The following is a 20,881-nucleotide window of genomic DNA, read 5'->3' on the forward strand; positions in this document are numbered from 1 at the left end:
GCCAGCTGAGAAGCACAGTGAGTTGAGGAAGGGAGGGCGGACTTGGGAAGGGACAGGAAACACTTTGCGATCGTGCAGCAGGGGGGCAAAGTACAGATGTGAGCTGTGCGGAGAGCGGTGAGCCAGAGCCGGAGCCGGAGACGGAGGCCGGCAGCGTGAGTCCAGCTCTACGGGGAGGAGATGGCCTTCTTCAGCCAGCAGCCCTACTTCAACCCGGTGAGTAGAGGCGCTGTCGATGTACCATCAAAAACGAGCGCTGGAAAGATGAATGGAATGACTGTACTGAATCTGGAAATGTTTTTTTATGCTGTTATTGTGCTCTTCCCCCCCATTCCAAATTTTTTTTTTTTTTTTTTTTTACTTTCCCCTTTATTTTGTAAATTTTTTTTGTTTTATTCCTACTTTGTTGTTCTTTTTTCTTTTCCACCTGTTTACTTTCCCTTTGTAACAAGCTTTCAATTCTTGCTTCTCCTCTTACTTTGTCTCTTTTCTTGCTATTCTGTTACCCTGTAGACTCATGTGTACTTTGCTAGTCGAAATGACAAAGCCCTAATAAGCAGTTGCTTGGTTAAAAAGGTGAAAAGCTCGCGCAAGGGTAAAAGTTATTTTTTTGAGCGCACGTCGCAGTGGAGCGTTTTGCGTCACTTATATCGCTGCATCCTGTTCCGTTCCGTTATGCTCCGTTCGGCGTCCAGTGAGAGCAGCTTGAGCACAGAAACAAATGCGTGAAATAAAGAAGATAACGAGCCCAAGATGAGGCAAGGGAAATTGCGTTTAAAAAAAAACATTTTAAAAATTCCCATTTTTGTCTGAACCAAAAAATCCACCCAGAAATGAGCAGCTTAGACTCAGTGAAGCTACCCCCCCCCGCCAAAAAAAAATGTAAATATCCAGCCTTAAAACTGTAAGTTTCTTCGGGGGAAAAACGTGAGTAAATGTAATGAAAGGTGTGTGAAGCAGTTATTTCTTGTCTGATGGAAACTGCCCAATCCTGTGTTCTGCCCCAGAAAACCCCCTTTAAAGGGTGTATCCAAGGGGGTCTTCAGGAAGGGAAGACCATCACTGTGAAGGGACGAGTCCTGCCAGGGGCTGCGAGGTGAGTCACATGACCCCACACACACACACACACACACACACACACACACACACACACACCCACCCACTGTTTCCTGTCCTCTGCAGACTCTACCCTCCTTTCCTGAATTCACTCTGCTGTCAGACATTTCCGTTGAAACTACTTTTAATATGATCTTTTGACTTCCCTCCTCTAATCGTGATTTTTAGCTCCTGTATTCCTCCCCCCAGCCCCCAGTTACACTTATGTTTACTCATTTAGCACATGCTTTTCTCCAAAGTGACATACATCTCACAGAAAGTACAATGTGTGCTTTGTATGCTTTCATTCTTCCATATCTTGAGGGAGTCCTTTTGAAAATTTTGTGACAAATACAGTACTGTATTTTCATTTAACATTGGCACAAAGGCGCAAAAGTCGACTGTATCCAGGCATTAAAATGAAAAAGTAAAACTTGAATTGTCATATGACAAAGAGGTCTTAAGTGCAGAGTGTAGCGGGATGTTACATGTGCTTGCCTTCACTCGAACCTTTTATGAAATTTGTCCAATTGATCATCTTTGATCATCTTTGATCATCTTTCAAATCTCTTTGCACAGATTTCTTCAAAACAGTTAAATGTTTATGAAGCATGAATATGGAGCAAAAACACAAACAGTTATTTGCTTTGCCATTTGGAATAAATAATGTAAAACACATAGATTGTGCTAAGTGAATGAGCACCATGATTCTCACAGGACCCGTTCACTCTCTACACCCCAGCAAGTGCTCTATGCTCCTCCAGCTCTGCTTGCTTTTGGTCCCACACACAAGGGGTTCAAAATCAAAACCTTGTTGGTTCTCAAGTTTGGCCGTGATGTTAGAATGAGCTCTGTGTCCTTCAGAGCTGCTAAATCCCTCCCAACATTAAAAAAGGGTGTCAAATCCATCTCTTTCAGAACCATTTCTCTCCTGATCTCCTGACGGCTACTTAAATGAGTCCAACACCATCTGCTGTGACCATCTATTTTCTAGTTGAATGTTTCTTCTGTAGGGATGTGAACCAACAACGTGGTGGAATCAAACTGCTTTGATAATCCTGTGTCTGTGTTTAAATCCCTTCGTTTGTTCTTGATGTGCTTCTGTTCACTCTGAATTGCCACGTTGGAGGAAAGTGGGTGATGAGAAATGTAATTGTGTGGTTGACTGAGGCGCCAGTGTCTAAAGTTTCTCCTACATGTGAATAATATTTTAATGTCAGTGGTTATTTAGTACTTGCTTGATGATCTGTATAGCAAATACACAGTATATAACAAAAGGCATGGAGGATACCAGTGTTGCACAAATTTCTGGAGAGATGTTCTGCCATTCTTCAGAGTCAATTGTGTTGTCTCTGAGACAATGTGTTGCTCTACCTTTCTCTTTAAAATATCCCAAAAGGTGTTTTGGACTCTAGTCAGGCGACATACTTGGCCAGGTCATAGTTTCTACTTTTTATTTCTTTATAAGCTCTTGCATGATTTTGCCAGTGTGCTTTGGATTGTTCTCGTGCTGGAATATTCCTCTTCTGCCAAGCTTCTGGAGACTGGGAGTCATCTTGTCAGCCAGTATCTTGGTCCACAGGCATTCATGGTGCCACCGATAAATGTCATCTCACCAACACCTTTTGCACTCATGCAGCCCCATATCATGACACTCCCACCGCCGAGCTTCACTGTCGGGACTATGCATTCACTTTGGTAGTCCTGGCCAGGTCCCTGCCAAACATACCCTACTTGTCAACTTAGAAATAATGCAATCATTGAGAAGTGATCGAATTTTGAATCATTTGACATTTAAATGATATTGGACAGGAGTGTACTCACTTCTGTTGTCTACTGTAATGTTAGACATGTGTGCAGAGGAATATGGACTGAAGCCAATATGTTATCACAGATCAGAGGGAATAAAGGTTAACTGTGTGCAGAAATTATTGCGCTGCTGAAACCGGAAACTGCAGCCTTTTGGTGTCAAGTGCAATTCCTCGAAGATGTTCTGATCTTGTGCTGTCAACAACCAGGCAAATAAGGTGACTGACTTTGTGTGCATGTGGGCCTAGGTTTCACGTGAACCTGCAGTGTGGTTCAAAGCAGCAGGCAGATGTGGCACTACACTTCAACCCCAGGTTTGACAGGCTCCCAGGATACGTGGTACTGAACACCTACCACCAGGGCAGTTGGGGCACAGAGGAGCGCAAGTATGAAGCACCTGCCCCCCGTGGCTCCAGCTTCATCCTCAACATCATGGTGAACCGGGACTCCTACTCGGTGAGGAGGGAAGGGGTCTTCAGATAGCCCTTGGGCCAAGGGTTAGGGTTAGGGTTAGGGTTGTGCAAATCACCCTCAAATAACAACTAAACCAGAACATGCAAATGTAGAAGTTCTGCATGGACAGCCACGAAAGAAACTTTTTCTCTCTCTCTTCTCTCTCTTGTGTCATAAAATTTGGTTATGCGCCCTTTTTCTTCAGATTGTTGTCAACGGAATGCACTTCCAGGAATACAAGCACCGGCTTCCCGTCAGCAGCGTTGATACCATCTGTGTGGAGGGTGGAGTGGAGCTGCACTCCATTGAGTTCCAAAATCCCACTGTGAGCCTCTCTTGGGTGTCTGCAGTGTGGCGAATACAATAAATCTTGAACCCTTGTCTGAAAGCCACTTTCTCCTGATCGACGTTTTTCGTAATGGAACATTTACCAGGCTGAGAGAGATGTATTGTGGTTAATCATTTCTGAATTTATGAGTTGTGTGTCTGAGATATGTGCTTCCCAGAGTGTCAACACTGCTGTACAGAGAGCAAATACTGCTGTCAATTTATTTCTGTAGATATATGTATATGTTTGTGTGTACATATATAATATATATTTATTTATGATCATATATAAAGGTGTGAACTTTAGTCATGTTTTGCTGCCACTGAAACTGTCATTTTTCTGTTTGTCTTCAGTATGGTGTTGCTGCTCCACAGGTGAAACACATGGTAAGTACTTTCGAACATCCTGTTCCAAACCGCTGAGAAAAGAAAAAGGCACCTACATTTATGTGCATTCATTTAGCAGACGCTTTTCTCCAAAGCGAAGTACATCTCACAGAAAATACGTGTTCATTAAATTAGGAGAAAGAGACATAGTTGCAGATGTGTGATTCTCAAATACAGTTAGTTTCCTTCCTTCACCATATGCACCGATGTTCATCACACAAGCAACTGCATAAAACTTTACCAGAATATCAACGATTCCAAATCACCTTCCTAGCAGATTTTTTTTTTTTTTTTTTTTTTTTGGAGCTGCATATAAACATTTACCTTACATTGCAGGAGTGGCTCTGTAAAAGATTGATCCGAGCATCATCATGATAATTTATACCTTACACGAACACCTGAGCACCTGGTGTAAAATGTTATTGTGCAGGAGCTGAAAGATGCCAAAGCTTGCTGTTTTTCCACCACTTCTCAACTCTTACTAATGATGTACCGCATTAATCTGATGTACACACCAAAATGGCTCTCCTCTTCACAGGGCCACGGAGGTCGAACCCGACCGCGCCGGGGCAGATTAAGTGAAATTATACTTTTCTGGCCATATCAATGGATTATTTCAAAATTTAAAATAATGGTGATGGAGGGAGCACTCTCTTAAGTCATGGAACCATTTCTGTTTCCACGTAATTGCAATTGTCATTAAAGGTCCACGCAAGGTAATTATGTAGCACCGAAACTCCCGTAAATCTCAAAAAGGGCCATGAAGCTGTATTTTAGAGAAGAGTAATCATTATGAAACTCCCAGTAAACATCCAGCTCTACAAATGTGCTGAGAATGTGTACAAAGTAAAGCATAGTTAAAAATATAACACACTGGCTCATCAAATTACAAACAGTTGAATTAGAAATTCTTGAAAAAAGCTAATTTAGTTTTTAATTACGTTTTCTTCGCATAATTTTCTAAAGTATCTCTCTCTAGTGATGGGAACATGACTTGTGTTTATAAACCAAGCCAATAGATGGCTATAAAGTGCACCCAGAGAGTAGGCGGTGGGACCACTTCCATTCAACTCACTTCCACAGTGTTTACAGCTCATTATTGGTGTTACTGAGTGACAGCAATGAGTAGCAAGATAATGAGCTTTGCACCAGTGTATGGAACTGACATCCATTTATTTTCAGTTTTTGGTATTAGTTTTATTTTTAACGTACTTATTATTAAGCTTTGATGGATTGTGACTTACATTTACGTGTATTCATTCAGCAGACGCTTTTCCCCAAAGCGACGTACATCTCACGGAAAATACAACGTGTTCATTACATTAGGAGAAAGAGAGACTTGCATGCAGATGTATGATTCTCAAGTGTAGTTTCTTTCTTTCTGCCGTATGAACTAATGTTCATCACACGAGTAGATGAATAAAAGTTTATCCGAATATCTATGGCTCCTGATCACCTTCCTAAAATGTTTTTTTTTTTTTTTTTGGCGATTCATCTAAACAGACTTTAGTGGTAAAAGTAGCTTTGAGGATACAGATAAATCAGGTTGGCCTTTCAGTCCCAAATGTTTGCAAGCTGAAGAGCCAGTGCAGTTAAGAAAAAAATAAACATGCAGCCCTCCATCATCAGAAATGGGAAGAAGGGATTCATTCTGTTTATGAAGTGCAATGTTACACCTGAGCTGAAATGGTTTATAAATAAATAGTTTTTTTGTTACCTTTTAGGCTTTCGGCCATTTTGCTGCTCCGGTGTTCAATATGGTGAGTAACCATGTGCGTTTAGTGTGGAGTACTGATACACCCTGAGCAAACTGGCCGAGTGAACGGTTTCAGTCTGAGAAAGGACAGCGACACGGTCTCCTGCCAGGGAACACAGGACTTGAACAAGAGTGAACACTTATTAATCATTACATCCATGTTGAGACACTTACTGTTACAGTGCAGTTTTTATTCTCATAAGTGGGGCATTTGGTGATTCGTGGGGGTTGGCCAACCGCAATGAGGGATCTTTGGATCAGTCGAAGAACTGCTGTGGCACTTCCTGCTTCTGCATATGTGTAGAATCTAGAGATGATGAAAATTAACAAAGTTTGCTTCTCCTCTCTTTCCAGCCGCCTCCTGCATACACCCCAGGGCCAGCCTATGTAAGACCGTCCCTTTCCAATCAAACCCGTAGCACTGACCTGCTCCTCTTGGCATTGACTCACTGTGTTCCCCGTGCCAGGTGGTGCCTTACAAGTGTGTGTTGCCCGGAGGGATGTATCATGGTAGAAGCATCACGGTCCAGGGTGTGGTCAGCCTGGGTGCCGACAGGTGAGCTGCTGTCAGGGGTATGAGGGTGGAGGACTCTATTAATGTGGAAAAAGTATCAAGTCAGGCCAAAATTACAAAAAAAAAATGTGGGGCACCGGGAAGCTCAAATTATGATCTGACATCCTCTTGATCATAATTTTAATCTTTTGCTGTGTAACACAAAGCATTGTGGGAAAGCGTTCGGGGGCACTGCAGTGATTCAGTTCACCGTTTAAACCTGCGACAGGTTCGTTGTGCTCTGATGCCCTTAAGTGCTGCACCACCTGCTGGCTCTTCCTGCTGTCCCCGATACAGTTTCTGGCATGTTCTGGAGCAGTGACCCCGAACGCTGCTGCCCTCCACAGGTTCGCCATCAACCTGCGCTTCAACCACGGGATCGCGTTCCACTTCAACCCCAGGTTCAAGGAGGGAACGGTGGTGTGCAACACCCAGCTGAAGGAGAAGTGGGGTCCGGAGGAGCGCTCCTCAGGTCCCCCGTTCGGCATCGGCCAGCCGTTCACGGTACACCCCCTACCCCCACCCCCTCGCATTTCTACGTTGCCTGATCTTTACTGGCCTGTAACCCTGACTGTGCTGAACGAGAGCAGCATCATTTCATCGCGTAAATGAGCACTTTCCTATTCGCCTGAGCGCTGTAGCGCGAGGACCTTGTGTCCAGATGTCCAGCTAACAGTCACATGTGTTTCAGGTGATCATCACGTGTGACATTTCTAGCTACCGCGTCTCCGTCAACGGCATCCAGATGTTCACCTACCAGCACCGTTACACCGCCCTCAGCGAGATCGACATCCTGGAAGTGACTGGAGATGTGAGCCTCACAAATGTGGTGGTGTGAAGGCTCCTGCGGTGGCCTCATGGGTACACTGGGCGCTCAGCACAGGGGCAATGTGGGTAATGGTCGAGGAAGCTGTTAGATGTTTGTCTGGAACTGTAAAATTTCGTGGCTCTCGCTGTTCTAACCAAATAAGAGTCTTTGCAGGGCTTATTGCTTGCCTCTGTTTATGCTAGAGTGATTTTAATAATTTTAGTCTGAGATATACCTGTATGTCCAGCCTGCCTTTCTCAGGTTTCACACCCTTGCCCATCAGGGTTTGTAGATCTGCTCAAGCTGTGTTTATGGAAAAAAATAAAGTCTGAAAGCTTATTGCATTTCATTTTCCACTCTAGTTCCTGTGTGAAACCCTTAAGTCATTCTCTTGCGCCAGATGAATGACTTAAAGGTATATTTAGAGCTATTGTCTAAATGCACGGAAGCATTAATAAACTAAACTATTTTTGCATATTTGTGGATATGAATTAACAGTGCAATGTGTTATAGATTAAAGGGCAATAGAGTATAGAGAGTGAAATAGAACAGGGTGACTAAACATTTTTTTTTTAATTCAGTTACCTTTATTGTATGAAGTTATTACGGGAGATGCAATAAGTGGTATGAATCAGTGGAGAAAGTGAAGTAGAACTTGCCTATTGAGTAGAGATATTTGCTTTAAACATTCCACCGAGCCATAATTCTGAAATATTATTATCAGAAAGGCCCAATTCTGAGGAAATGACCATCTGTTTCCAAGACGGAACTCTCCATTTTGCGTTTTTGTATTTCTGCATGTTCAGGGTCTACCTGTAGGGGGAAGTACAACACTTGGAGCTGATTAAAGTAATCTGAACAAGACAATCATTTAAAAGGCATATGCAGCTCAAGTACGCCATGCCTTTTCTAGGTACTTTATTTACTGGACACTTTCTCCCACCTCCTGCTCTTGTACTCTTGTGGAAGGAAAGTATCTTGATCAAGGGGACTGCAGCAGGAGGTGGGATTCAAACCAGAGTCCGTCAGCTGTAAGGCAGTAGTCCTAACAGCTGTGCCACCCACTGCCCCTGTTAGGTTTCAGATATGTGGAAAGAGATGCTTTTTACAGGTTCGAGGAAAGCTCTGACATGGAGGTGGGAAGTTTGGGGTACCATACCCAAGGGCGTCACATCGGCCTCCACGGTCCTCAGTCGACATGATCGTGAGGAAATCCAGCAGCAGCGTGGCGTCTCTTGGCTTCCAGTAGCTCCTATCAAATCCCACACTATATTTCCAGCCTACAAGACAATTAATGTATCAGCACCTCAATACCTTCACGGCATGATCACTTCTTTCAGCCCTGCAAGACTGCTGTGCTCTTCCACCTCTGGCTGCTTGGTGGTCCCAACACTCACATTGAGTCCAAAGTCAAAACTGTGCAAGTTCTCAGTTTTGGCTCTGATATAATGCAACAAATTACATCTGTCCCTCAGAGCTGCTGCATCCCTTCCAGCATTCAGGAAAAATGTAGAAGCCCACACCCTTTCCCTCCTGAGAGTATAAAAAGATCCTGTATTATAGGTCAACATTGTCTGACACCATTCTCAACAAGATATTACTACTTAGTTAATAAAGCATGGTTTGCATGGTTAAGAGGACTCATCCGCTATTTAAGTTAAGCACATCTGAAAAATTCAAAAGGAAACAATTCATTTCCAGTGAGTGAGGGTCAGGACCCTGCTACAAAATGAACAATTAAGTAAGGCTACCAACCTTGATGAGGAGAGTAACTCTTGTGTCCCTAGAGACTGGACGTTAGAACAAAATATCTTGGTTCCTCATGCTACAAATGAAGGCGGCTGAGTTATGCCCATGTAGGGATGCTTACTGTTACAGAGCTGATTTGTGGAGCTTTGCCAGTGCACAACATCCCAATCCGAATGAGGATCTTTGACTTTAAGCCCATAACCCAAAAATATAGCATTTTTAATTAGTGTTTTTTTTTACGTTCTTCACTTACTTGTTTTCAAAAATTTCTGCATGTAGTGTGGCAGTTTTTTCTTCTAAGCTGGTATATGGCAGTAAATAGCAATCAAACAGTATGAGGAGTGTGTGAGTATAGTTGAGGTTTCGACTCAAAGGGAAGAGTCCAAGCTGAGGATTCATGGAACGATTGGCTCTCGTCTTTCGGGGGATGTTTGAAGTCTAAGAATTCATGAGGAGATGGGTCTCATCTTCGACGGGAAGGGCATAGTGTAAGGATTCATGGATTGATGGGCTCTCGTCTTTGAGGGGAAGTGCCTCTGAGGACTGATTTGGAAATGAGATGATGTCTGTTAAAGGAAGGGCTTAAATGACTGCATGTCCTCACCATCATACTGCCGTCCATGTTTAAAATTTAGCTGTTACCCGCTTCATATTTCTATATATTTACTGAAAGAGTCGTTTCCATCACACACTGCTTGCTCCACCATCACACCACATGGTGAGCTCAGAATGGGTGCTGTTGATAGGGGTGTTGGAGATGAGGTCCAGCTGGTCCTCCCTGCCTCTCAGGCCTGGGCTACCACAAGGACCTTCAGACATACAACACCATCATGGAGGTACGCCAAGGTCCTGCATAGGGCGTGAAGTTTTGTTGGCCGAAACCAAGCTGGGTGACTGCTTTGAGAGGCTGGTTGAGCTGGACACCATGATGGTCGACCGGGAGGGATGCCATGGTACTTGTCAGCATGGTGTCCTGCATAAACAAGGTGGGTTCGTGGTGGCTTTGCCACCTCAAACTTAGTTTTACATGGTTGACTGTCATCTGGCCAAGTATTTGTCATGGTCTAAGAATCATGGGACCTTCTCTACCAAGTGCTGTGGAACAGCCTGACCATGTATACACAAATTGTATTTCCTATGAGATGTACGTTGTTTTGAAGAAACACGTCTGCAAAATGAATAAATGTAAATGTAATGTAAATGTAAGTTCTGCATCAAGGTGAGGAACACAGAACATGTGCAAACCTCTAAGCAGGCAAAGCGTTCCTGGGTAGCAGCTATGGAGCACCTGGGAATAGTGTTTACTTCTGTAAATAGGCACTGGTGACATTCACATATTTGCCTGCGCTCAAATGATGGAACAGGAGGCTTTTGTGTTGTCGAGAAACACATGTGTTGCTTTCGTTCCTCATTCCTCACCCCCATATATGGTCTTTTTCCTTTAAAAATAAGGATTACATAATAATGACATACAATTAAAATTTGTAGTAAATGCGAATAGCATTAAAATATTTCTGAACTCTAGTCACTCAGCTCCCATACAACAGCAGAGGGACCCGAACAGGGTTCTATAGCTCTTTTACATGTATTTATTTGATGACTTTCTCCAAAATTTTTTATAGTAAGAAAATATTTACTGTTTAAAGTCAGAGCAAGTAGCCTGATCAAGGGTACTAGAGGAGGAAGTGGGATGTGAACCCAGGTCCACTATGCCACCTGCTGTCCTAACTGTATGCTGTTAATAATAGGTGATGTGACATCATGATACCTCCTGTCCTTAGTGTATTTCAGACCTACAGTTGGGAGAAAAAGTTTGTTTGATTATGTGCATGAATAGCTTTTAAAATGTTGTCTGTCTGAATAATAAGTCTTATTTTAACAAGCACACATTTTCCTCTGCAATATCTTTGCATCTATATTTGCACCTGGGTTGTACAAAGTGATTTAGCGCTCAAGTGCTCATCCTCTGCCCATCTTATGGGTTGCTCTTGCTTGCCTGCTTCACTGCTGGCTGAGTTCTTCAAAAATGCATAATAAATTTATATAACTTATATTATAATAGTACACCTTATGAATGTAGTAATTTGACTCAGAGTTGAAAAAGATATTAGCAGAAAATAGACTTGCAGAGTTTTTTGTCCAAATGTATTTATTTATTTGTTTCTTTGTTTACTTAGGGGAGGCACAGTGGTGCAGTGGGTTTGGCTGGGTCCTGCTCTCCAGTGGGTCTGGGATTTGAGTCCCACTTGGGGTGCCCCACGGCGAACTGGCGTCCCGTCCGGGGTGTGTCCCCTCCCCCTCCAGCCCTACACCGTGTTGCCAGGTTAGGCTCCTGTTCCCCCACGACTCCATTCAGGACAAGCAGCAGTTTCAGACTCTGTGCGTGTGTGTGTGTGTGTGTGTGTGTGTGTGTGTGTGTGTGTGTGTATTTATTTATTTATTTTTATAGCTATGTCCAAGATTTTCATAGAATCTTGCCAGTGAATAAATTAAGGAACATTTTTTTTAAGATGGGAAACATTGCATATGTTTATGGCATAAACTGGTCAACAATCTGCATTATCAGTTTGTGAAAATTATGTTTTCAGTCATTTCAAATTAGTTTTAATTTTGATGAAGCTTGAAGTGAATAAAAATATTTCAGTAAAAAAAAAAAGAAAAAAAAATCACAGGTTTTTTTCTTATGGTTATAGCCAACGCTTTGGCATAACATAACCTGACAAGAGGTGGAGGGAGATCTGTGTTAATAACCTTTTATTTGTTTCCACACTGGAAAAAGTGACAGGAAGAGATGAGCAATAAAGGTATGACCTGCAGTAGCTACGGCCGCCAGGGATGTTCCGGGTTCCGGGACTTGGATTTTGGATTTTTTGGTCTTCGGCTTCACGCTTTGCAAAGCATCTTGTCACGTTTCTTTTAGTCAGACACGTGCCGCTTTGCATGCTTGTTTTCCGTAAGCAAATTGCTGTTACTCTGACACTTTCTCTCGTCCTCATGGAAAGGGTCTTTCTCTCGGTCTACTGCCTTTCCCACTGTGGTCTTCATCATATGTCCTTTGATCGGGTTCTGTCCTGTGTGGTACGAGCATGTGAGACTGGGGTAATTTCGGAGAAAACAATATGATGGATGCACTCTAGCTTGCAGGGTTGTTATACTGTTTATTTTATTTTATTTATTCATGTATTATTTTATTTGAAACGGCAACACCGGGTCACAGCGACAGAAAAACGGAAACAGCAAAGTTATGAGCACATCCACATGCATAACATCAAAAAGGAGCAAAACTTCATGATCCAAAGAAGAGTTCAGCATCCATGTTCAGTATATTATAGCGCAGATCAATTTCTCCAGTAAAAGAAAAGGCATCCCTTTGGTGCGTGTTTTACAGAAGAACATTTTTATATAAACCACAAAATATTGTTGCTCTATTAATAAAGCTGAATGAAACAGAAGAACAAAGTTCCATTTAGTTTTATTAATAAGTAGTTGAGAAGATGAGTCTTCTCAACTACATCCGTGAAACTCACTTATATAGTTGAGAAAACTCATCTTCCAATTAGTGTCTTACACTTCTTATAATTTTTTTTGTTTGTTTTTTACTTCTCTGTGGTTACTGCTGATTTGCTATGGATACCTTGTTTTTTTCTTTTTTTTTTTTTTTTTTAGATCTTTATGAACTCTGATACAGTAATTAAAGGAGAAACACTACAGTATAGAACAGAAATAACCTCCTTTAAAAAACAAACCTGCAGTCTTAATACACTCATAGTCAATATCACTGAGACTCTTTTTTTTCTTGGTCCTCAGTGGTCAATTTGTCATTGACCATCATCATCTTTTCAGGAAATGTGTCACCAGGCTGCTGCATATTATTTAGTAACTAACACCTCCGCAAAGCTACTTGCAGCGATTTACGCCCTGCTAAGGGGAAATATGATTACTTCTGAAGTTCTCAGGAAATCCTGTTCTGTGTTTTATTAGTATGCCGTGAATGGCTTTAAGAATGAAAATCTGTCTGTTGTTGATGGTTGCAAATTTCTGTGTTTTGAATGGCTTTCTGGATGGAAATTTCTATTTTGTGAATAAGTTTATGGATCGAGAGTTATTACGTGCATTTATTTCCGTTCCTGATGTTGTTATTTGCAAAGCTGCAGCTGTAACCACTGTGCAAGTTGCTGCTCCCAGTGACGCCGACACTGGCTTGTTTTCTCGGCCCAGGGACCACGATGCAGTGTGGGGCCGGCCTTTTTGATAAGATGGCCACGCTGCGGGCCACTCTGGGGCCTTCGGAGCAGAAGACGGAGACCAGCACCTACTGACCACTTCCAAGTCCTCAGAGTTCATAACCATGTAGGCCAAAGTTTTCCTTCTTAGCATGATGATCCATCCCAACCTTGATTGGAGGTCACAGTTAGGGAGTCAGTTTTGAGGGTGAAGCCATAACCGTCACACATTCTCCAAAAGGTATATGAAAATGAGGAGTTCAAAGCCTTGAGACCCTGAAAATCTTGTTCCAAGGAGAACACTGGGGAGCAGAAACCCTGTCTTTTACGCTGTCTCCCACAGGTTGGAGTTCTCGGCTGGTTCATCAGGTGTCCGAGTTGTTTTTGGACACATCATAAGGGCACGGTCCCAAATGAGGCCTGCAAACAAGGGGCAGCTGGTAGTTCCCTGCGGCTCAGGGCTCTGACTCTATAATCCATAGTCAATGTAATCAGTTGCCCAGCAACTGTATACTCAAACTTGGAGCTTTGAGTTGCTTAAGAAATAAAATGAAAATGACACACACACACTTTCTGAACCACTTGTCCCATACGGGGTCGCAGGAACCGGAGCCTAACCCGACAACTCAGGGCATAAGGCTGGAGGGGAGGGGAAACACCCAGGACAGGACACCGGTCCGTCACAAGGCACCCCAAGCAGGACTCGAACCCCAGACCCACTGGAAAGCAGGACCCGGTCCAACCCACTGCGCCCCCGCGCCCCCCGTGAAAATGACAATATAAGTAAAATCCCCATGAATGAATGGTAAGAATATAAGTAAATTAATGATTTTAAAAAAATCCAAGGTACTCTTCAAGACTGAAGATTAAAATAAAATACCTTTTTTGGAAATGCAGAATACATGCAATTTAGATTCCATAACTAGTGTTTAATATCAACTTTAACAATTGGTGTTGAGTGTGTTGGTCTTCCTGGTCCTTCCCCACATTCAGGAATACCTTCTTTTTGGCTCAGATAGTCAAAAATATAAGTGGAACAAAAGTAAAACATACTACACAACTCGCTTTTCAGACCTCCGCTATTTAATACAATATTTGTACTCATTCAAAATTATTCAAATGCTACCTCATGACCTGCTGAACATTGTGGTCTGTGTGTTGATAAAGGCACCACATTGTGTCCGCTGAGCCGATATTTAAATTTTGAAATGTAAAATCCGTTTGCATTTCCTTGGGGGTTTCAAATATGTTATCTATTCCATCGCACTTCCTTGATGCCTGTAAGGGCTGTGGACGGGTCTCACGTGCACATTCTATAAGGCATCTGCTTCCTTCTGCTGAGTATTTAGTCTGTAACACACCATCTGTACAATTTTATTCACTTGTTCATTGGAAGTGTTCTTGGAATCCTGTCTCCCAAACCTCTATAAATAATATTGCCACCAGCAGTGGGGTTGAGATGTTACGGTATTGATCCCAAGGGTAGGATTATCATCAGACATTTATATTATCATCACCGGGCCGGACAAAGCGCCCCCTCCGACAGACCACATGATGGAAATACTTGGTAGATTTCATGTTAATTTGTTGCTGTTGTGTCGATTGACGGCTCAGAACTGATCATCAGGGATGGGAGTTGTGTTGTTGGAAGTCGTACATATGCGCTTGCACTATGTGCTGGGTCTTTATCACGATTGCATTGTGTCCTTTCATTGATTTTTTTTATTCAAAGGGAGCAGGGACGGAAGTAGAATGTGATGAGCAAAAATGCATAATGAATGAATAAGTCAGTTTTAAGAGCAATGTGGATGTACTTTTGCGAGCCATTGCAGTTTTCATGTTGTACATAACCGTGCTATGTGAGGGCTCAGTGTGCTGTACGTGATTATGAGCTGGCTTGGCCGTCGCATTTTATAAAAAGCCACTAAGCAAATACAGAGAACAAACAACGTAATGAATATCACACATGAGAAATGGCACAGCTCCCTTAGAACTCGTTGTCTTTGAAATGTATTTATTGCAGCAGTCAGTGTGGATGTGGATCAGGTTTAACATTTACGCTTTGGAAGTATGAGTATAAATATTTGAACAGCATCGGGGGAACATCAGCAGTGTCTCCGTAGCGAGAAAAGTTCACATTTTCCGTTTACGGTTGCTCTGTGTCCGTGTTTGAACTTCATCTCTCCACAATCCGGACCACGGTCCTCACCTTTCGGTTTCCTCACCCGTGTGAGGACCGCGCTGCATTCCAGTCATCGCTCAGGCGATAGGAAAGCGGCCGGGGGGCCAAGGCAAGGCTGTGGAGCAACGGGGACGGATGACGTTCGACTTCCTACAAGCACGTCGCTTGATCCCTCTTCCTTCTGGAGACTCGCGTGTTTTCGTTTTAGTCCCACTCTTTTTTGCCTTTGAATGAAAACATCTCGTGTCGTCGTCATTTCATTTTCCACTTAAAGTTTAACGTTTCCCTCATAGAACATCGAAGGAAAATATGTTTAAGTCGCAACTACATGCAGTATTAACGTATGTACATTAACAGTAATTAAGCACTAGGGACATATATTGCATATGTAGCTTGTATACAAAAGCAACAAATCTGAGATGATTAGCTTGCAAGCAGAGTAAATTTCGAGCTAGTTAATTCATTGAAAATTTGCGGCGAAACGTCTGCAGTCCGAGGCCATCTGTGACGTACGCCTGGGAGATGCGGAGAGCTCAGCTCATCATCAGGGAACCAGGACGCCGTGGACCACCACGGAGGTCAACCCCAGTGAGATGGTGGCACAGCCCGCACCGAAATGCGGCGCCGACGAGTTGGTGGTATTGCTGGAGCTGCTGGAGGCTGCGGTATTTGTGGTGTTGCTGGAGGCTGTGATACTGGTGGTATTTGCTGAGATTGTTGGGTTCACAGCTATTATTAGGGTCATCATAACCACTAGCAGAAATGCGATGCACACCTTCGACTGCATCTCTCCGCTGACCTGCAGAGATCGACAGATACAGGCAGACACACGCAAACACCTCAGTGCTTGAGATTTTTTGTAGTCACTATACAGCTATTACACCCGCTTGCATTACTATTTCTCATCTTTTACACTAACATCCCACCCCAAAGGAACAAACCGCTGTTTGACGCTTAACACAGTGACATGACTGTATGTTTCAGTACTTTTCTCAGAAGTCCAGTTGGAGAACCTCCCGCAACTGTAACTTCAGACTGCAAGTCCAGGTTCTGAACTATTCAAACAGCGTTCTGCAGAAGTGGGATAGGAAGTAGCCACATTATTTGTGGAGGAATCTAATACTGCGTTTCTTAAAAAAAAAAATATGTAAAATGTAATAGTGTTCTTATACTGTTGTGTTCTCATCTCATAAAGGAACTACTTGTCCAAGCCATGGTGACATCCCGCGTGGATACTGTAACTCTCTCCTGTGTGGCCTTCCCGCTACTGCCATCAAACCTCTGCAGCTGATACAGAATGCCGCTGCCCGAGTTGTTTTTGACTTGCCAAAGTGTTCCCATGTACAATATCTCCCCTACTCATTTCTCTGCACTGGTTTCCTATAGCTGCCCGGATCAAATTCAAGACACTTGTTATAGCCTACAAACGCATCAATAGAACTGCTGCTAGCTATTTCCAGGACTTGATCAATCGCTACACCCCCACCAGACCGCTTCGCTCCTCTACTTTTGCTCGCTTGGTGGTCCCGCGCACGAAAAGTAAAGCACGGAGGTTCTCAGTTTTGGCTCCGTTGTGGTGGAACGACCTCCCCCTCTCGCTCAGAACTGCTGAATCTCTGTCCACATTTAAAAAGGGTCTGAAAACTCACCTCTTCTAGACTCACTTTGCCCATAATCTCTTAAATTGATGTAAGGTGTGAATACTCATGCACTACATTTACATTTATTTATTTAGCAGATGCTTTTCTCACTCTAACTTTAAGATCATGCCCAGATAAACCTCCTGTAATGTAACGTATATTATCTCAAAATAAAAAAAAAAAATAATTACTGGGAAGGTGATCAGGAATTGTTGATATTCGAATAAAGTTTTATGCAGCTACTCATGTGATGAACACTGGTTCATACGGTGAAGCAAACTAACTGTATTTGAGAATCACACATCTGCAACTATGTCTCTTTCTCCTAATGTAATGAGCACATTGTATTTTCTGTGAGATGTACGTCGCTTTGGAGAAAAGCATCTGTTAAATGAATAAATGTAAATGTAAAAAAACATCTTCTACCCTAACCTTTAAAATTCTTTCTTTAATCTACGGTCTCATAATGTACATGGGTTTCCAGCTGTTTTAATTTTGATTAAATTGTAATTTAAATAAAAAAAATACAGACCAGGTTGTCGTTGTAGGTGTTGTGTAGCAGAATCCCACACCTGTGCTTGTTCCACTGGACTCGTGGCTTGGTGGTAGGGGTGTGATCTCTGGGTCTTCTTGTACCTGGTGTCTGTGGGAGCTGCTCATTTATAGACCTCAGGTGATGGCATCACAGGTGGCAGGAGCGTACACCTTGCTTTCAGTCCATCATTCCACCGAACTAGTGCGGTTGAGTTTCTTGTTCTGTCAGGAAGAGCGGAGGGGAAGAGCTCTGGGATCCTCTGTGCTCTGTGATGCCACCTGTCTGCTCACCTCAGCAGTGTCATCTCCAGTCAGTCCCTTCTCTTTTCCCCTAAGCGATGATGTCTCTGGCCTCTGGATTGTTTCTTGGCCTTGGCACATCAGGCCCTCTAGTGAGGTCTGAGAAGACTGCAGGTGACCTGGACAGGTGTGGAGCGCTCCTGCAGGTGTCCTGTGCCTCCGTCTCCTCCTGGCAGGATCGCAGAAGCACCCCATATCAACTTCCTCCTCATCGCTGTCTCACCGCATTGTACCCAGTTGTACCCAGAGGTGGACAGGGTTGTCAAAAGCACTGCTTGAATTAAAAATACTCATCCAGTATAGCGTTTTATCTATAGATTTTAATGGTTTTGTTTTATCGGGGGGGTGCGGTGGAGCAGTGGGTTGGATGGGGTCCTGTCCCGCTTGGGGTGCCTTGCGGCGGACTGGCGTCCCGTTCTGGGTGTGTCCCCTTCCCCTCTGACCTTACGCCCTGTGTGGCGGGTAGGCTCCGGTTCCCCGTGACCCCGTATGGGACAAGCAGTTCAGACAGTGTGTGTGTGTGTGTGTGTTTTATCAGGTGACTTTGAGCACTTTGAATTTTTATACTGATGATTACTCATGTGTATGTCTGTTTTGTATTTATTTGTTTGTTTTTAGGGGTATGATCAAGTTTTATGTTGTAATTTAGAAGTATTTTATGTGTTTTGAAGGAAGCATGTATTATGATGATGATTTCAGTTGAGCTGCTACTGGGGGACAGTCCTTTTGGGTATGTTGGTGTGGGGAAGACATGTGTCAGTTATTTTTTGAAGCCAGAAAGGGATTGTTATGGGAAAGACTTTGTCTTGACAATGTATTTTATGTAATGGTTGTTTAGTAATTTTGTTGACCAACTGTAGGAAAATGGTGTTGGGTTTTTTTTGATTGTGGATTTTAATGTTTTGTTTTAGTTGTGTATTATTGATAACTTTATCAAATAAAGTTTGATTTAAAAAAAAAAAAGTGGGGGAAAAAAAGTACTAGTTCAAGAATGAGACAAGTGTGGAAGTTATTCCTTTGAAATGGGGACTTTGTTCTGATGTTCTGAAGCCTAGCTATGTCAGCAACTGAAATACAGGTTGAACATTAGTTCTTTAAACCAGGGGTGTCCGACCTTTTCTGTCCAAGAGCCACAGCAATCACTGTAAATTGGTCTGGCGGTCGTGCACACAAAAATCGTGGTGCTGTAGATGACGTGCTGAATCTTAAATATCTAAATTGAAAAATTACGTGGCGTGTCTAAGAAAGATTTTTTTAAAAAGTGCGTGTCTAAATGTGTTCTCACGTGTTTCGAAAGAATTTTTATCATTTATGGTAGATAAACTATATATTAGTAATTTTACACATATTCCGAACACGCAGCTGTGGACAGCCTGGCTTTCAGCTACTGCTGAAAATTACTGCTGTTTTTGTATATATGAAAATGTAACTTTTGATTATTAACTGGCTGCAGATAATGGTGCGCGTGTGGGTGGGTGCGGATCACAAACGAGAGCTGCGATGTGCTGAGTGACGTGTACAGCGCTCATGAGTAGACGCAGTGTTCATTCACGACAGTGAAATAAAGTGTGACTTTGATCAAAGTGAAGGGCAAAAGCAATGTAATTCTAAACCATGCAGTGCTTTATGTAAATCAGACCTCTGAGGCAAAGTTGAGCAATTTGGGCATCATTTTGCATTGCCCTCAGCCAGTGTCTGTGAATATTAAGATTGTTTGCAGTACGGTGGTTGGACCACAGTGCTTCGGGTTCAGGGAAAGTAAGGGAAGATGCTGGGGTTTTCTCAGTAACCTCAAACTAAAGTCCATTTAGCAAATGAAAAATACATGATAACCATCACACACCAATCATAACTCCCTGAGAAGTCATTGTGTGTAAAGCACAGTTTATTGAAACAGTTTAAGGAGACATGATTTGCTTTGACATTTATGCTCGGCAAGTACAGTACATCTACAGATATTTGTATATCAGCAGGTCAACGGCTGCTCAACATCAGCAGCTGCATCTGATGCTGACGTTGTTTTATTTTCCATCTAAAGCTCTGCATTTCCCACACAGAAAAGGAAAGCAAAATATGTCTAAGACACTATTACCTGCCATGGTAACATACGCCTGTAAAGCTGCAATGCTAAACTGATTATGCTCAATAAGTAAGTAATATCTTAAGTAATTATTATTCAAGTCGAAATATGAGGAGAAACATCCGCAGTCAAATGGCCATCTAGGAGGTAAATTTGGGAAATGATTCAGCTCTGTCTCATGGAACCATACCCTGGTGGATCAGCGTGGAGGTCAAGCCCAGTACCAGCATGATGGTGGTGCAGCTTGTGCTGAAATGCGATGCTGAAGACTTGGAGTTTTGGCTGGTGCTGGAAATGTGGCTGCTGCTGCTGCTGCTGCTGCTGCTGCTGCTGTTGCTGCTGCTGGAGTTTTGGCTGGAAGTGCTATTGCTCCTAGTGGTGGGGTTTTTGGAAGTGGAACTGGCTTGGCTGGTGCTGGTAGAGCTGGTTGTGGCTTGTTCCGTTTGCTGGATCATCGTGGCCACCAGCAGAAGTACGATGCACACCTTGAGCAACATCTCTTTGCTGATCTGCTGAGATTGATAGTTTTGCCCCAAACCAGTGCTTACAATTTCATCTAGTTAAGCAGCTTTCCATTTAAGCACCTCTCTCAAAAGTCCAAGAAGTAGATCCCTTGGAACTATAACTTTTGACAAGTCAAGGTTTAGAACCAGTGTGCAGCCTTCTGTAGCAGCGTTGTGGGAACTTGGCGTGTTCTCGACAGAAGAGCCCAAAACTACTTAAAAATGTTTTCAAGTATGTGTGAACAATATACTGTTGTGAGGTAGTTCATAGAATGCATCAGTTAACCAATGTGGTACACTGTGTAAATTGGGTTGACTTAGATTAAAAAAAAAAATACTCACCAGGTTCTCTTTGTAGGGGTTGTGTAGCAGGATGAGAAGTGTCTAGGGTCCCTCACCCTTTTTTTTTCCAGTTTGGGACTGAGGAATTGGTGGTAGAAGTGTGATCCCAGGAAGTCTACTTTACCTGGTCTGTAAGTGAG

General features: G+C 42.9%; 1 protein-coding gene and 1 long non-coding RNA gene across 3 annotated transcripts; one reads left to right on the top strand and one right to left on the bottom strand.

Moving 5' to 3' along the window:
* Window positions 1-11,151, top strand: LOC108921775 (galectin-9-like). 2 transcript variants are annotated; one of them, XR_001965089.2, is made up of 11 exons: window positions 1-216; window positions 1,008-1,096; window positions 3,153-3,360; window positions 3,563-3,682; window positions 4,039-4,071; window positions 5,796-5,831; window positions 6,182-6,214; window positions 6,295-6,383; window positions 6,728-6,884; window positions 7,072-7,270; window positions 11,115-11,151. XR_001965089.2 is itself a non-coding variant. In XM_018731478.2 (10 exons), exons 1-10 carry the CDS (start codon window positions 181-183, stop codon window positions 7,216-7,218), a joined length of 948 nt encoding a protein of 315 aa, XP_018586994.2. In that variant the 5' UTR covers window positions 1-180; the 3' UTR covers window positions 7,219-7,587. The 2 variants fall into 2 exon arrangements, 1 of the variants encoding a protein (XP_018586994.2); XM_018731478.2 differs by lacking the exon at window positions 11,115-11,151 and having other exon boundaries at window positions 7,072-7,587.
* A 4,006-nt stretch (window positions 11,152-15,157) lies between these two features.
* Window positions 15,158-18,097, bottom strand: LOC108921536 (uncharacterized). Its single transcript, XR_001965054.2, has 2 exons — window positions 17,515-18,097; window positions 15,158-16,141 (listed from the first exon to the last, which is right to left on the bottom strand). It is a non-coding gene; the product is annotated as an uncharacterized LOC108921536 (long non-coding RNA).
* Window positions 18,098-20,881: the final 2,784 nt, after the last annotated feature.

Source organism: Scleropages formosus, chromosome 25, assembly GCF_900964775.1.
Source record: "Scleropages formosus chromosome 25, fSclFor1.1, whole genome shotgun sequence".
NCBI classification, from domain to species: Eukaryota; Metazoa; Chordata; class Actinopteri; order Osteoglossiformes; family Osteoglossidae; genus Scleropages; species Scleropages formosus.